The sequence below is a fragment of the Equus asinus genome, chromosome 28, assembly GCF_041296235.1.
Source record: "Equus asinus isolate D_3611 breed Donkey chromosome 28, EquAss-T2T_v2, whole genome shotgun sequence".
In the NCBI taxonomy this organism is placed as follows: Eukaryota; Metazoa; Chordata; class Mammalia; order Perissodactyla; family Equidae; genus Equus; species Equus asinus.
Window position 1 is genome coordinate 46,616,907 of NC_091817.1, and position 18,264 is coordinate 46,635,170.

Genomic DNA, 18,264 nt, shown 5'->3' on the forward strand with positions numbered 1-18,264 from the left:
CAGCATCCCTCAGGTGACGGGCAGGACCACAGACACAGCTACCTGCTGCCCAGCCCACCCCTGAGAACAGTTCTACTAACAGGTCAGCAGCGGCTCTAGTGGTCCAGGGACGGAGCACATTCAAAGTCACATCTAAGTCACAGAGGCAGGAGTCGAGCCCAGCCCTCTCACCCTGCCGGATGGTGACCGTGCGTGACCCCGGATGGTGACCATGCGTGACCCCCGACCTAGGAGAACAGGACAGTCACCTGCACCACCTCTTTCACCAGCGTCTTGTCGGTGCCGGTTTTGGCTCGCTGCAGCCCGCTGACGTTCTCGCCGATCCACGTGATGAGGGCAAACTTGGACCTCTTGCTCATGGCGTCCCCGGTGGTGAAGCGCACGAAGGCAAACAGCCGGATGTCATCTGCAGCCAACAGCAAAGAGAGGGCGCGGTGCTCGGTTAAAACACCCCCAGACTGCGAGTCCCCGAGGAGGGGCCGGGGGCCGCGAGTGCGCCCGGAGGGCAGGGCAGGGGCGCAACCCTGACCTTGCCACGGTCCCTCCCTGAATCCCGACACCACCACCGCGGGCTCTCATGCCCGTGTCACAGATGGAGATGAGGTTCAGAGAGGTCACGGGACCCCCTCCAGGCCACACAGGCAGCTGGAGGCCATGTTGGGATTCGAACCCAGGCCTCTGGCTGCTCCACCTGTGACCCTCCCCTCCCCTCCCGTCACACGGTCAAGGCTCAAATTCTGGGTCTTAGTTAGGGAGCAGAAGTCTGTCACTTCTTATCCCCAATCGCTGAGGCCCTCCCTGGAACGCAAAAGCCACACAGAGGAGAGATGGGACCCAGGCTGGGGAAGGGTGGGGGGAGGAGAAGAGACCCGGCCCTTATTTGGGCCCGGGTACAGATCCACGCCCACGGGCACAATCAGCTTGTGGCTACACGGGCCAATAAGGAAGTCTGACTCTTTTTCCATTGAGCGTGTCATGCTTGTTATATTGTCATATATTCATTTTTATTAAAATGACGCTGGGGGCTATTTTGTTCCCTTGATCTATATTTAAGTCTGTTTGATGACCAACATCCTTGCTATCGTCACTTTAGAATCTCTCCCGCCATCTGCCATGCTGAGCTCCCCATCCTCCTCTGCTCTGCGTTACCAAAATGTCATGTGACATTCCTGAGTTTGTAAAGTGACCTGTGCGTCTGTGTGTGTGTGTGTGCATGCGTGCGTGTGTCCCACGAGGACAGAGGAGGGTTCCTCCGCCTCAGCACTCCTGACGTTTGGGGCTGGGTCACTCTTTGTGGGGCGGCCACCCTGTGTGTTGTAGGACGTTGAGCTGCATCCCTGGCCGCCACACACTAGATGCCAGCATCACACCCCCCGCCCCACTTATGACAACCAAAAAAGTCTCCAGACATTGCCCATTGTCCCTTCGGGGGCAGAATTGCCCCCCCACTGAGAGTCAATTTCTAGACATAGTTTGTATCCCCACTTTGTGTTTTCCACCAAAATTCTGTGCTCTCATTGAGGAAATCACATATCCTCACTCAGCCTAATTCCTAAATATCTCACATTCTAATTGCAACTATCAGTGAGATCTCATTGCAACCCCTAGCAGGTGATGGGTGGCGCACATGGACACGGCCGGATGGGGGTCATTCGTCTTGTACTTGCTGCTTTGCTCGGTTAGCTCTTACGGTCTCGACGGCCTTTGGGATTTCTCAGGTACCCAATGACACCGCAGGGCAGCACTTCGCAAACATTCCTGTGTATCTGAGTCGCTTGGGAATCCTGCTAAATGCAGATTCTGACTCAGCACGCCTAGGATGGGGCTCTGGGGTCTGCATTTCTAACTAGCTCCCAGGTGAGGCTGATGACGCTGCTCAAAGAACCACATTTTGAGGTTTTAAGATTTCTTTTTTTAAATCAAGGTGCCTTTCTTCCTAGAATCTTTCTAGGCGCCTCCATGCCAAAACCCATCCAATGTGGAAGTTTACACTGAGACCCCAGACCACCAGCCCAGTGAGTGTGACGGAGACACAGTGTGGAGCTGGTGAGGTCCACTGCCTGGCCAGGACCTCAAAGCCTGAGCACATCCTGGACGGCAAGCTCCAGCGTCTGATGGGCGACCATCTGTCCCAGGGGAGCGGAGAAACGGTTCTCAAACTCTACAGTCCAGGCCAGGGGACTCCCCACACGCATTTCTTAAAGGAAACAGACACTGACCACCATTCACACTGATACAGCACTCTCTTATAAAACATGTGTATCTTTGATGGTCTCATTTGGTCTTCACAAGGATGCTGTGAGGTGGGCAATGGGGGGCCACCATGGTGACCTTCATTAACGTCCAAATTGCCACTTGATAGAGGAGGCCAGAGGCTGTGTGATGTGCCCTAGGTTATGACAATGACAAAGCCAAGAGTGGGGACATCGTGGGTGTGTCTGCCCAGCCCCTCATGGTTTGGGGAACTGCCCCCACCCAGCCACGGGAGTCTGGTGGGCGTGCATCACGGGACCTGACCATGGGGTCAGTGGGTGACAGACAGTGGACACAGAGAAGAAACGATGGTCTCAGAGACGCTTCAGAACAAATCGACAGGGCTTGGTGACCGACTGGCATGGGAAGGACAGAAAGAGTCCAGGGGCCTTCCACACGGGGGTACAAACTCCATCTCTTACTCCCCAAGGACTCTGACTTAATCCCCAAACATCTGAGCCTCAGCTGCCTCATCTGTAAAATGGGGTGACTTTTTTTTGTCCTTCCCACTTTTTTTCTTTATTGAGGTAAAAGTCACATAACATAAAATTCACCATTTTAACTATTTTATAGAGTACAATTCAGTGGCATTTAGTACATTCACAATGTCGTGCAACCATCACCACTATCTAATTCCAGAACCTTTTCATCACCCCAGCCAGAAACCCCACACCCCACACCCCCCAGCATCACTCCCCACCCCCACCCCCCAGCCCTAAGCAGCCACTAATCTGCTCTCTGTCTCTGAATTTGCCTGTTCTGGACATTTCACACAGTTGGAGTCCCACACTATGTGGTCTTTTGTGTCTGACTTCTTCCACTCAGCATGTTTTCGAGGTTCACCCACATTGTAGCGTGATTAGGACCTCATTCCTTTTATGGCTGAAGAATATCCCATTGTGTGGATATGCCACATTCTGTCCATTCACTCATCTGCTGATGGACATTCGGGATGTTTCCAAACTGGGGAGAGTTTATATGTCCCTCACGAGTTGAAGGTGAGAATTAAATATGAACACCGTGAAACCCGCCTGGCCCATCCCGGTACACCCTTCTCCCCGAAGCTGCAGCCACAGGGCGGAGCCGCCAGGTGGGTGGTGAGCACAGGAAATGAGGTTGATGGGACGGAGGAACTGAAATTCACGGCGGGGGGGGCCAGGGCAGCTGGAGCGCTGGGGGAGAAGCTCTGTGGCTCAGAGCCCTCCCCAGCACTCAGGGCCGTGTCCGGGAAGCCAGAGCACTGTCTTGCATGGTGTCATTGGAGGAAAAGGAAAACCAGCACCAAAGTGTTTAATTAAATCGCTGCCTGGACCTGAGGGGGAGGCGGGGCCACACATCGGATGCCTCGCGACTTGAGGCAACACAAGCCCAAAAAAATAGCCATCTGTTTCCATGGCAACCACTCTACTTCCCATCTCCACATTGGTCAGTGTGGCATTTGGGTTCCTGTGATGGCATTTAGATCCCAAGCGCCCCAAGGCTGGCCAAAGCCCCCACGTGGGAAAGTTGCAAACCGTGTGTCCCAAGTACCGGCCCAGACCTGGCACAAGATAGATGCACGATAAGGCACACCCCCCACCTCCAAGGACACGGGGAGCCTGGCCCTTGGGGACCTTCCAGAACCGCACGCTGATGTCATCTAAGGTATCACGGCAGGAGGGCCTGTCTTCCCAGGTGGCTGTTTGGTGCTTATCTGACAATGGTCTGGCCAAGAAGATTGCTGACGTCTTTGAAAATCCAAGAGTCACGTTATGCTTACAAATGTTTACCGCTCGAGATTTGGCACGACATGGAAACGTCAGCTGAGTCTGAGACGAAAACCTTGTTAGTCTGGGCAACATTTTCATAGCTGCCCACGCAGACCTGAAGCCCCTCTCTCCCCGACTCGTCCCGACGGAGGTTCCAAGCCCATTTTGACCTCAAACCGGTCCGTGCAGGAGGGAGTTCTAGTTCTTACTGGCTGGTTGGGCTGCCTTCCCTCCCCAGAACCAACCAGACAGACCAAACACAAACGCACACGTGGGTGTATCCACCGAAAAGCACAGCCAGACCTCATCCGAGATGTACGCATGCGTATATGTATACACACACGTAAGCAGCGTGTGCATGTCGCGCATGTGTGTGCACGCGTCACTACGACAGCAACACTGGCCAGAAGAAGGTTGGTACGTGAGGTTGCTGTCACTCCATGGTTCTACTCGGTCCCCAATGGGGCCACGGCACATCTTTTCAGACCGCGACGGAGGCGCTGAGGGTGCCCTGTGGACGACCCCAGCCCCCTGGACCTTCCCCGAACGCTCGCACCAGGAGACAGACCCCGACCTCCTCTGAGAGGCCAGCCCAGCTGCTCCTTCGGCCCTTTGCCCTCAACCTTCTGCTCCACCACGTCCAGGTTAAAGTCCAAGTTCCAGAATCCATTAGAAGCTCAGCCCCACTGCGTCCCAGCTCTGTCACCTAGACCAGATTCCCAACTGTCTCTGAGCCTCAGTTTCCACATCTGCAAAATGGGTCCAATACCGACCTCACTGGGTGGTTGTGAGGATTAAATGAAAACATCACATGTGGAAGGCTTGGCTGATGGGGATGGTCGCTGTTTTCCTATCCTCATCTCTCCCATGAAGCTGCCCTCGGAGGTCCCCAGTGGCCTCCTAACAGCCAAACCCAAGGGACAGCCCCCCTGCCCTCTACCTTCCTTGCTGGCTTTCTGTGTCCACCAACCTTATGCTCACTCCTCAGTCATTTAGTCACTCGTTCCATGAGTATTTCTTGAGGACCTACTATGTGTCGAGCACATGGTCAGCACTGGGAGTACAGGTTAGACCAGCGAGGGACTTGATGATGACAGAGGCCGGTGGTTTTTGAGCGCTTACAATGTGCCAGGCACTTACACGCATCTGCACATTTCTTCATCCCAACCTCTCTGTGACGTCAGCTCTGCTCACGGTCCCATTTTACAGATGAAGAAACTGGGGCTCAGAGAGGCGCAGTGATGAGGAACCAGGCAACGTTTCCCTGCCCGGTGGAGAACTGGTCAAGTCTAGGGCAGCAGTTCTCAAAGTGCGGTCCTCGGGCCAGCAGCATGAGCGTCACCCAGGAACTCACGGGAATTCAGAGACTCTGGGAATGGGGCCTGGAAACCGAGTTTGAACAAGCCCCGAGGGCGATTCTGATGCCTCCAAAGCTTGAGAACCACTGACCGAGAGAAAGAGGCGAGAAGAAGAGGAAACGATGGGGCTTTCAGCACGGAAAGCTCGCTCCGCCCCTGGCAGGGAAAGGGCAAGACGAAAGGTCTCAGCAGAAAAGCTGAAGCGCTCAGGGCTCAGCCCCCACCCCTTCCTCCTCGCCCACACCCCTTTCATTTTAAGGAACTCATCATGTAGAGGGGCTTCCGGTATGGCCTGGCTTCTCAACAGTATAATTTACAGAATTCGAGGGATCTAGGTGTGGTTCCTGCGCATCTCACCACCAAAGACCACCGGGACTGGCCCCCAGGGGGTCTCCCTCCACCCAAAATCCCAGGGCCCAGGAAAGAGCAGAGCGGTATTTAGAAAAAGAGCTACTGAACTTGGCCCTGGCTTTCAGAGAGTTCTTTCTGTTGCCTCTAGATCATGTATTCGACATAAGCCAGCATTCACCAGGATTTCTAGTGCATCATAAAATGACGACGCAGGGCCCCATCCCAGGGGAGACGTCACCAATGACAAAGCAAAGTCAGGAGCGCCGTCCCTGAGGACGGGCAACACCTCTGTGCGTTGCCTTCTGGCCGGTGCCATGGGCTCAAAGCCCAGGTTGCCTGCACGCTAGGTGTTCCCGATTCAGGGACTGTGGACACCCTCTCCTTCCCGCCCACTGAGAGTCTTGTTCATGAAAAGACAGTCCTCACACGGTGTTAATAAAACGCCGTCCACAAATAAACTTGACCCTTTGGTTGACCTGTGAAGCGTCATCACAGGCCAATGGAGGTTTATCATGTGGAAAAGCCTCTGGACCAGCCCATCCCACCAGCCTTCAGGACCCCTCAGGACCTAGAAGCCCCAGGCAGGGCCCTTGGTTCAATGTCCTGTTCCTCTCTTCAGGGCTCCTCACCCGCATTTCCTAAGTCAGTGAATTCACAGCAATGAGTCATCACACGTGAAGTCCCGGGGATGTGCCCGGCACAGAGTAAGCGCTCAGAGACGCTGGCTGCGTCGTGTAGCGGTCTCTCCTCTGCAGCCCGTCCTCCTCTGGCTCTGCTCCTACACCCCTCTAACACCCGGCATTTCCCTCCTTCTCTCCCATCCATTGCCTTTGCCACCCTCCCCTCCTCCCCGTCTGCGTCTCTCCCTCCACCTCTCCTCTCCTCCGCGCGCTCCATCTCGGGCTAGAAAGGAAGGAAGGATTTAGGAAAAGAGAGAGGGAAGGCAGGAGGACCAAGGGGGCAATGCTGAGCAGTCATAGCAAGGGCACAAGGGAGGGAACAGAATGACACAGAGGGAGAGAGGACCACAAAAGGGCAGAGGGATAAAGGAAAAAGGGAGGATTCAGACTTCTCTAGAATCACCAAGCCCACCAGGACGAGCTGCTCTGATATTCTCCCAAAAACCACGAACAGCACGTAACCCCCCTGCCCGCCCCGTCCCTCCCACCCGGAACTGAAATCTGCCAAGGTTCACGTAACCACAGAGCGGCTGATTCTGACCAGGCCCGCCCAGCACTCTCCCCAGGGTGACCCAGCACAGGATCCACATTGCTCAGGGCCCCCACCTCCTCCCAGAAGGGATCCTAGTCTTCCCCACTGCCTGCCCCCAAAGCAGTCCTGGCTGGAGAAGGACCAAACCCTGAGGAGACTGAGGATCCACGACGGGCCAAGTAGCACACAACTGTCACACGCTTGTGCAAATGCCCTGAATAAGCAGAAATAATTGCTTCACCACCTAAGGAACCCTAAGTGAACACTCGAAGTCACACCTAAGTAAACTGTTGGGCACATGTCCCTCTAATGGTTTTAGCTACTTTCCTATCTATGCAGTTCTTGTTCCACCCCCAGCGCCAGACACAGAGTGGGCACCCGATGCCCATCTGCGGCAACAGAAAGAAAAAGGAGAGAGAGCTCAGCATTTCGTAACTTCTACCCAACACTGAACTTCAGAGCAAGACAAAAGAAAGGAGGAAGAGGAGGGGAGGAAATTGCCCCAGAGCAAGACATGATTGCAGCCCGCTAGAAGCTGACCTTACCTTATATAGACTCCCTAAGAAGTTATGCAAACAAGGGTCAGCAAGGAAGAAAACAACCACACACCAAAAAGCTGAGCTGTCAGCTTCCACTAGCGAGCTCGCTGAGCGAATGAAAGGAAATGGAAAGAATTCTAACATCCTGCCGCCAGCCTGGGGCAAGGGGACAACTGGACAGTGGCCACGGCAGGGCTGGCTCCCAGCGGGCTGCTAATGGGGGAGCCCAGGCAGCGACAAGACCAGGACTTTGGAAGGGGAAAATGTCCTCTCTCGGACACAGAGGACGGAGGCCTGTGGGGGGGTCCCGGGAGGGGCACGGAGGCCTGAGGCCAAAAGGAGGCGGGGTCCTCCCTTGAAGTGGGAGCTGTCCTCATTGAAAAGCCCGATGTCACTGGCTGTCTCTGTCTCAGTGACTTTTATTGCCTGCCCTGATTGGTAAGACAAACAACAAAGAACCCTCCTGTCCCACTCAAAACAATTTTAGCAAGTATTAAAAAGTATAAAAAATAAAGAAAACTCATCATGCCAGGAATGAAAGCCCTATCTACATTGTGGGTTCTTCCCCATAGAGGATGAATGCGTACGTATTTCTTGTATTTACATGATCTCGGCTGGATGGACACCTACGGACATGCACATCATCTCCATTTTCGATCCCACTGGAGATCCAGTTTGATACTCTGCTCCGCCCAGTCCTCAAAGTAGTGGAGTCTCAAATGATTAATGAATTTTCATTAAATGCCAAATGACCCAGCTTTCCTAGTTTGGCAGAGAACACAAGAAAATGGAGTACAGGACAGCCAGAGGAAAGAAGGTGAGTGACTATGACCGTGGGACCCCCAGGGACTGAGCAGGTCTGGATGCACAAATTATTAAGGACAGCTAAAGGTTTTCCCCCATGACAAAGCACCAGGATTTTTTTTAAATGGTTACTTTTACTTCCTTAAATGGCAGTCAGTGTGTTACACCCAACTCCATCTGACTCAGAGAACAGGGGAGACAACCAGTTCCTGGAGGTTCTGAGCACACTACCACGGCACCCACAATGAGATGCTCCGCAGCCACGGAGGACTCAGGACCCATTTGCCTGAGCACTGAATGCGCCCCTGGTATGCACTGCTCTGCATTCTTGTAGCTGCTTTTTATCGTTTTGCTGTTTCTTCTGTTGTTGTCAGTTAGTCATTTGACAAACACTTGTTGACAATCTGTGATTCAGGGACTTTGCTGAGTAAGACACAATCCCTACCCTCAAGAAATACACAATCCAGCCTGGCAAACAAAAACGAAGAGCGTGAACATAATGAAGTTAGTGATACAGCAGAGAGTTTATCACAGGGCCAATGGAAACGTCAAACAATGCAGGAAATTAACTCTGCCTGGAGGGTGGTGATCAAGGCAGGCTTCACAGAGGAGGTGATGCTTGCTCTTGGTCTTGAAGGATGACTCAGAGTTCTTCCAGCGAACAGGGTACAGACAAAGGGGGCTCCTGTTAACAACTTGAGGGATAGATTCTGGCAGAACTCCACAGACAAAAGCAACAGCTTCTGCAGGCAACTTCAAAATGCCTCCCTCCACCAGACCTTCTCTCTGTTTCTGACTTGCCACAGGCCAGAGGGGCATATAATTGACTTATTATTATTTTGCATAAAATAAGAGTTTAAAGGCTCAGAATGAGTTCCCGAGGGCTGCTCCAGCCTGCTCCTCCCTGCTCCAGGAGGCAGGAATCTTGTTCTCCATTCTATCTCAAGCGGGAATGAAGGGCCCCTGGCCACCTGTCTCAGCCGCTCGGAGGCTTTTCAGGCCCCAAGTCTCAGCTATGTTCTGTTCCGTGGGTGATGCTATCTCTTAAGAATAAAACCAATGCCCTTCCCGGATTTTCAAGGTGTGGCTTCCTCCCACAGGGAGCAGGAATGAATAGACAGGCAGAAATGATCAGATGCAGGCAGATAACGACCGACTGGTCCGCACAGACCTGCCCTTTAAGTAAAAGCATGTGGGAAGGGCAGACCCACAGCCCGAGGCTGCTCAGCCAGCGCCACCTCCATACTGTGGGGGGATGGGGGGGGTGTGCTCTTCTCTGCACGTTCCCATCACCAAGGGCAGCACCGCAGAGGAGCAGAGCCAGCTCAACCTCAGTGGCCCGAGAGAGCCAGGAGGCCGGGGCCACAGCCAGCTCGGCCTCTCTCCACCGTGTGACCACAGCCAAGTGGCTTCCCCCTCTCTGCCCCAGAGCCCCTGGCGGGGGGTGGGGGGGGGACAGAACCACAGGTGGTCTCCATGCCTGTGGCTGTTAACACGCTGACAGCTGACTCATTTTCCTCTTTAAGTGATTTCCTTACTCATTAACCCACCAGAACATCCAAGACAGAATCTCCACTCTTCTTAAGTACTCACGTCTGACACAAGGGTTTAGGGCAATGAAATACATCCTGGGCACCAGCTCCATGCCAGGCTCTGCCCTGAGAGAGGGCAGCACAGCCGTGACCACGGCGCTGGGTCTCTGGATGTCGATCCCCATCAGGATGCGCTGGCGGGTGAGAGCCCTGAGCACTGGCCCGGCACAAAGCGGCACTGAGAAGCGATCGCTGACCCCAAGGCCCAGGACCGCACAAACGTTACAGAGCATGTGGAGGTAGCGGGGAAATGGGAGCACGCATGACCAAGTCCACGCGGGAGCATGCGGGGCAGGCGGGCCCAGTGCATCTGCGGGCCAGTGGTCGGGGAGGGGAAAGGCAGGTCTGACATGGAGGGAAAAGGGACAGAACTAAAACACTGGCCTGGGAATTGGCCACAAAAAGGGCCAAGGTCCTATTCTAGAAGGTGGCAGAACCAAAGAGTGGATATAAAACGCATGCTGTTCAAGTCAAATCCAGAGTCCCCACCACGGCCCGCGAGGCCCGCCCGCCGACTCTGGGCCCTGCCCGCCACCGGCCCCGCCTCCCCGCACACAGGTGCATTTCTGTCCTCCCGCTCGCCCCTTTTCTTCTTCACATTTTAAAAACTGAGACAGCATTAACATACCGGACAGTGTTCCCTCTTTAAGTATACAACTCATTGGTTTTAAGTATATTCACAAGGTTGTGCACCCACCACCACTGTCTCATTCCAGAACATCTGCTCACCCCAAAAGGAGGCCTCATACCCACCAGCAGTCACTCCTCATCCGCTGTCCACACTCCTGACAACCACTCATCCGCTTTCCACTTTCGAGGATTTGCTTGTTCTGGAAACGTCATATGAATGGAATCACACAATACAGGGCCTTTTCATAACTGGCTTCTCTCACGGGGCACAATATTTTCAAGGCTCATCCATGCTGTGGCATGTGTCAGTATTTCGTTCCTTTTCACAACTAAATACTATTCCACTGTAGGGCTAGACCACATTTTCTCTCTCCCTTCATCACTTGATAGACATCTGGGTGATTTCCACTTTTTAGCTGTTACGAATAATGCTGAATGTGAACATTCGTGTACAAATTTTTGTGTGGACATGTGTTTTCATTTCTCTTGGGATTGCGAAGCTTAACCTCTCCAGGAACTACCTGTTTTCCACAGCGGCTGCCCCATTTTCCTTTCCCACCAGCAGTGCGCGAGGGTTCTGACTCCACATCCTCACCAGCCCCTGTCATCACAGCCTCTTAGTGTGTTGAAGTGATATCTCACTGTCGTTTGAGCTGTGTCTCCCTAATGGCTAATGATGTTGAGCATCTTTTCATGTGTTTCTTGGCCATTTGTATATCTTCTTTGAAGAAATGTCCATTCAACCCCCTTGCCCATTTTTTAATTGGGTTGTCTTGCTATTATTGAGTTGAAAGAGCTCTTTATATATTCTGGACACTAGACCATTATCAGATACCCACCTTGAGAGCCTTCCCATTGGCTGGGCCCACTCCTCACCCAGGTACCCGCACGTCCGGCTCCTCGTTCAGGTCTTGGTTGGGGTCACCTCCTTTTAGGCCTCCCCTGAGCCCCCTGGCTAACGGCAGCCTCCCTGCAGCCCATGCCCAGCCCACTGCTTCGTTTTATTCTCTTCACGGCCCTCATCTCGGTCTGAAACGATCGATTTGCTGGCTCGTCTGTCACCTGTCCCCACACTCCCGCAGAATGGAGGCTCTGCCACTCGGCTCCCTCGACTTCCCCATGTCCAGAGCGCCTGGCACATCATGGGTCCTCGATGTATATGTGTTGGATGAACGAGTAATTACGAGTCACTGAAGAAGAAAGCAAGTTACTCTCCCAGAATCAGACACGCCGCCAAATCAAGAGCAGAGTGAGCGGCATCCCGGTTCAGGGCTGCAAGAGCTCGCGGGAGTGAACACAGACCCCCCTCTGTGGGGCAGGGGCTCACCCAGGGCCGCCCGGAGCCTGGCTCCCGCCCTTCCCCCCAGAAGCCGCAGCGTGACCCACAGGGGCCCCTGGCCTGCCCCGGGCAGCAGCCTCCTTTCTTTGCAAACCATGAACAATACACTCCAATCTACAGTCAGGGGAGAATTATAGCCAAAAAAGGGAAGAAAACTACTTCCAGGTCAGATCGGATGACCTCCAAGGGACATCCTTTCAGACAAAAGTAACAAAACCAGAATTTCACCCTGGGAAGGACAGAGGCGTCTGAATTACGGTGTCGCTCCCTGGAGACCAGCACAGGTTTTCCACTTCAGCGAAGGCAGAAAACTCGCTCTGAGCTGCGCACTCCCACAACGTGTCACCCGCCAGAGGCACGGGCCTTAGTCTGTCCCTTAGCATTCAAGAACAGAGCTTGTGGAAAGTTCTTAAGACAGGAGTTCTCATGACCAGGAAAATTTTTTTTTTTCCTTTTTATCGTCTCTAGATCAGATGGTGGGTGTTAACTAACCCTACGGTGGTAGTCATTTCACAATTCACACAAATCAAACCACATGCCGTACACCTTAAACTTATACAGGGATGTACATCAATTATTTCTCAATAAAACTGGGGGGAAGAAAGACAGAGGAGCTTGCCTGTGATCTTCCTACCTTTCAAAGGAATTTCAGTTCTAAGGGTGGGGAAGCAGCAGTGTCAAGAGTCGGGGCCAGGAGGGCAGGCTCCAGGCAAGGAACACAGCTCAGCCTCTGTGCAACCTTGGGCCAGTGCCTTCACGTCTCTGAGCCTCAGTTTCCCCATCTATAAAATGGGAATAACAGGGCCGACCACACTGGGTCACAGTGTAGATTAAATGAAGTCACGATTAGATGTCTATGGCAGACAAAACAAAGGCCCTGAAAGATGTCTGCGCCCTAATCTGTGGAACCTGGGAATATGTGACCTGACACGGCAAAAGGGACTTTGCAGGTGTGATTAAATTAAGGATCCCGACGTGGGGAGATGATCCTGGATGATGCTGGTGGGTCCAATGTCATCACAAGCATCCTCAAAGGGGGCAGTGGGAGACGGGAGAGCCAGAAGCAGAGATGCACCGTGAGAAGGACTCAACCTGCCATTGCTGGCCTCGAAGATGCAGGAAGGGGCCGTGAGCCAAGGGATGCAGGGGTCTCTAGAAGCCGGAAAAGGCAAGGAACAGACCTCCCCTGGAGCCTCTAGAAGGAACCAGCCCTGCCGACACCTGGATTTCAGCCCCATGAGACTGATTTTGGACTTCTGGCCTCCAGACTGTAAGACAATAACATTATGTTGTTTTAAGGCATTTAAGGTCCAAGTTCGTGGTCACTTGTTACAGCAGCCACAGGAAATTCACACGATGACCTCAGCACAATGCCCGGCACAATAAAGGCCCAGTGGTCACCATTATTTTTTTGAAGTGCTATTATTACCTATTATGGGCAAGGAAGCTTACAGAAATGCATAGAAGATAAATGCACAGGGAAAAATGAGATAAACTACGTCCAGAATGAAAACAGGATCTAAGGCAGGTTAATCTCAAAATGCACTGATGAAATAAAATACGAAATGCGGAGGTGCATCCCGACCTGCAGACACAGGCCTCCGGGGATCTGCCCCTGCTGAGGCCACGGAACCGAATCTGAAAAGCCACACAGCCAAGCAGGGGCTCCGGGGCGGGAGACCTGGGTCAGAGGCCCGTGGGGGCAGGGGCATCGGCCAGGGAGCCTGGGGGCCTGCAGACCCTCTGCACAGGCCGGCAGAGGGGAGAGCGGGCCTTCCAGGGGAAAGCTCAGCTCCCAGACATCTGGGGACTGTGGTTTGTGCATCTGCTCCACCATCGTCTGAACGGCAGGTGCTGCCCCAGGTGCTGACGGAACAGCAGAGACTCAGAGCAGAACTCTGCCCCCGTGGAGCTCAGCCTCCAGCAGGGGAGGCAGACGACAAACCGACACGTGAATGCTCCTGCACATAATAACTTGGGGAACCCGTAGGTGATACAGCCCACGACTTGGGCCCACACAAGGGAGTGACACACCCAAGGGACCGGCTGACCATGAGAGTCGGGGATTCTCCACCCAGGATACCACCTCCAGAGAGTCAAAGACCCTCTTTCCAGGACCTCACCATGGAATGGAAGAAACAGACACGCACACAACCACCGCACCGTGTGGTGAGCATCACAAAGGCGAGGAGGGCATCTGAGCGGAGGGGACATTCACAGTGGGCCTTGACGGATGTATAGAAGTCCTCCAGGAATTCAGCACGGATGAGGACAGTGCAGGAAGAGGGGAGACTGTCCACAAGTCAGGAAGAAGGGGGAGGGCAGGGCAGCGCCGTGCAGAGAACAAGCGGGGAGCCTCCCACACAGGTCTGGGTTCCAAGTCCAGTTTTTCCGCTTACTGTGCCATCTCAAGCAAGTGGCTTTTGACTCTCCAAAGAAACCATCAGATGCCTCATCAGTAAAATGGGGATAATTCCTATTGCAGGTGTCACTGTGCTCATGACTGCCTCCCGGAGAAGGAAATTTAGAGGAGCCGACACACGCCAAGCACCACACGGTGCCTGGCACTTGGGCAGCCACGAGGTCAGAATCATCCATGTTGGGACACGCATCGGAGGGGTTAGCTGGCGAGCATCCATCCTAAAGGGCAGCCCAGGTCATCTCTGAGCTTCTGGACCTGATGGGCAAAAGCTCCCAAAGGTTCCTAAGGGGAGACGGGCTGATGCAACCTGGTGCAAAGCTCAGAAGCCACCTGTGGCCTGGACTACAAGTTCACCGGGGCCACGGAAAGGGCCCACTCAGCCCTGGCGAAGGGTTTGGCGCACAGTAGGCCCTCAAGAAAGAGGGAGAGGGAAAGCTGAGGTCAAGAGCGGAGCCCTAGGAAACACCCACACTTATGGGGCAGGAAGGGAAAGCAGAACCGGCAGCAGGAAGCGAGAACGAGAGATGAGAGACATAAAAGGAGAAGTGAGTGAGCCTGGCGGGGCAGAAGCAGGGGGAGGGGAAACCATTTTCCAGTAAGCGGAGGTCACTGACAAACGCTGGGGGGAGGCAAAGCGGAATCAAGACAAAGACACAGCCACTAGATTTGGCACCCAGAAGATTACTAAAGACCCATGGATGCGGTTCCACGCTCGGGGTGTGGGGGGAGAGCAGCACGGAAGGGGGTGAAGAAAGGATGGAGATGAGGAGGTGGAGAGAACATCTCTGCAATCCACAAGCAACACTTTTTTTTTTTTTCTGAGGAAGATTAGCCCTGAGCTAACATCTTCTGCCATCCTCCTTTTTTTTTGCTGAGGAAGAATGGCCCTGAGCTAACATCTGTGCCCATCTTCCTCTACTTTATATGTGGGACGCCTACCACAGCATGACTTGCCAAGTGGTGCCATGTCCGCACCCGGGATCCAAACTGGAGAACCCTGGGCCGCTGAAGCGGAATGTGTGCACTTTGCTGCACCACCGGGCTGGCAACACTTTCAAACAGCGTGCGTTAACTCCGAAGGATTTTCAAGGAGCACATACTCAATTCAATTAACTACTTGAACACTTTTTCTGAACAAGAGGCACCCTTCTCACCAGGAAGATGGACGTCCAGTAAGCTTCCCATGGGAGACGTGGCCACAAACTCAAACGCAAACACCAACATCAAGAGGCAGTCCAAAACATCTGTCACAAAGCCCGTGCATCTTATGACACAAAGAAGCCACGCGATGCGACTCAGGACCTCCAGCAAGAGATGTGCAGGAAAAGAAGGCCCGGGGAGACTGGAGACTGCACAACACTGTGAAGGGGATGGCTCAACAGCCCTTCAGGGTACCACTTACAAACCATAACCCAACATTGCTCCTGGAGCAAAGCAGATGCTCAATTAATGTTTGTTGATTGCATGACTGACAGACTGTTCAGCAGTTTACATTGTACAAAGCACTGTTACAGATTTAAAGCTTCTTTCTGACCCTCATATTCCCTGAGACACACTACACAATTTCTTTCTCTTTCTTATCACTCAAATTTCTGAAATCCATACGTGTTTGTGCAGGTAGAAGAAAAAATCCACGCACAGAAGGGCATGATAATAGACTGCCAATTGCGTGTGTGTCGTAAAGCTACCCACACAGAGGCCACGGACAGCAAGTGTGTTTGTCTCTTCTGCATCCCATCCCTCTTCGCCTGATAATGGCAAACATTCTCTCCTTGAACTAACTCTCCTCAGGCTCTTCTCAGCTCGCTTTCAACTAGGTCTCAACTTTTGGGCTTCCGTGTTCATCTCTGCATTATCCGATTTAGCAAGAATCCTGCTAAGTCAGTTTAGCCACCATCCCTCATGCTCCGTGTCTGATCGCCCTCGATAGCTGATCGGGTTCCTCATCCTCCGCCCTCCTCCAGGTGACGTCTGAACCCCTGGCCCGCCGTCAGCAAGAACCCTGTGAGGTCAGCGTACCAGAAGCCCCCTTGCCCCGACACGTCCTCTTGTAATTTCCATGCACTGACCCCTCCCCTTGCTCCTTGACCGTAAATGCCCCCTTTTCCCTGTTGTATTCAGAGTTGAGCCCAATCTCTCTCCCCTGTTGCAAAACCCCATTGTTTGGCCCTACACCTGTCATGACAGTTCCCCTGAATAAAGCCTGCCTTACCATTCTTTGACAAGTGTCAGGATGAATAACTTTTTCCTCAACAGTAAACACACCCCCATTTTCCCTAGGAACCATCCCAGTGCCACCCTCAGTCCCTGGTAGGGCTGACCTCAGCCCAGGCCTCTGCTGATGCATTTTGTCATGCATCCTGGAGCAGAACAGACCAGAGAAGGGAGTTGTGAGAGAGAAGGCGAGTACACAGTCAAGGAGGGCCTCTTTCCATCCCTTTCTTAAACATCTATGCCAAGTGGTTGGGCAGCCTCTCCTGACATACCTCTTATGATGGGGGTCTCACTACCTCTAGTGACAGGCCATCCTAACTTGAGGACAGCTCTTCCTCAGGTGAACCCAAGTCTATCCCTAAAATTTCTACTGTTTAGTCTCCTGCCGCGTGGGGTCGGGGTTGGGGTAGGAACACTGAAGAAGTCCACACCCTCCACGACAGCCCTTCGAACATCTGAAGACAACACTCATGTCCCCCTTGGGGGGAGGCGTCTCTCTAAGTTAAGTACGCTCAATTTCCTCAGTCAGTTCTCACAGGAGAGGTTTTGAATTCCTTTCCCAACGTGGATTCTCCTCTCTTAGCCTGTCCCAGCTGTTTACCCTGAGGCCTATGGCCAGGATTCTTTTAGATGGAAGCGATAACGAACCCGCTTAAGCTGGCTTAAAAAAAAATTTTTTTAATTGGTTCATGAAAGCAAACAGCCTAAAGAGAGAGCTTCAGGCGTGGCTGGATCCAAGAGTTTAAGTCATGTCATCTGGTCTCCAGCCCCATCTTTGGCTCTGTTCCTGAGTTCTCAGACAGGTGCTCTCTCCAAATGGGAGACAGGTCCACAAGCTCCAAGCCTTCATTATGCTTACAGGTCTTAATCCCAGAGAAGGACAAAAGGACCCTTTCCCAACGACTCCATCCAAAGTCTCAGGGATACAGGTGATTGGCTTGACTTGAGTCACATGGGTGCAACCCTGAACCAATCAGCTAACAGAGGGGATGGCTTACTCTGATTGGCCAGGTTTGGGTCATGTGCCCTTCCAGTGGGAGGGGCAGAGTCAGCCCCACTGGAAGTACATTGGCTGAGCAGCACTATTAGAAAGGAGAGGAAGTTCCCCCAAAGGATGGATGCTGAACAGACAAGAACATCAAACCCCACATCTCTCTGTGAGTGATGTTTTGAGCTGAACACTCCAGGCTCACCAGAGCATCATGGGAATATCATCTGCACCCAGACCATCATTCAGCCAACATCACGGGGCATCTACCCCAAATCAAGCTTCATGCTGACACTGCCCTCAGTGAATGCATCTTTTCTGGTAACCACCCCACACATCAAGTTTATTTCAACCTATGCACTGACGTGCAACACCTGCCAAGAAGGTGCTACATTAACAATAACCACATGTATTGAGCACTGACACTACACCAGGCACGGCCCCACAGGTTTATACGCATCACGTCAATTTATCCTCACAACAACCCTGTGCATTATGTGCAATCCTTATCCGCATCTTACAGACAAGGAAACAGAGAACCTGGGAGACTTGCCCAAGGTCACACAGCACAGCACAGCTACAAGTCAAGGCAGACACCCTGGCTCCGCCATCAATACTTATAACTGGACAGCTCCAAAATCTGTACCGACGGAAAACTGGATTCATTCCCAGATGCCTGGATTCTTCCCAAAATAAAAGTGCTTGCAACAGAGTACTTTGGGGTCCATCAATAAATGATCGGTGAAACAATGTTACATTTATATGAGAGAACGTCATGTAGTCATTCTAAAAGCTGGGCGATGACAATAAAACA

At 52.8% G+C, this 18,264-nt stretch overlaps 1 protein-coding gene across 1 annotated transcript in view; it reads right to left on the minus strand.

Moving 5' to 3' along the window:
• The window catches only part of COTL1 (coactosin like F-actin binding protein 1), a 38,728-nt gene that overhangs the window by 14,676 nt on the left and 5,788 nt on the right, over window positions 1–18,264 (minus strand). The window contains exon 3 of the mRNA XM_014840357.3: window positions 249–406. Coding sequence (XP_014695843.1) covers window positions 249–406 — 158 coding nt within the window. The remainder of the gene's footprint in view (window positions 1–248; window positions 407–18,264) is intronic.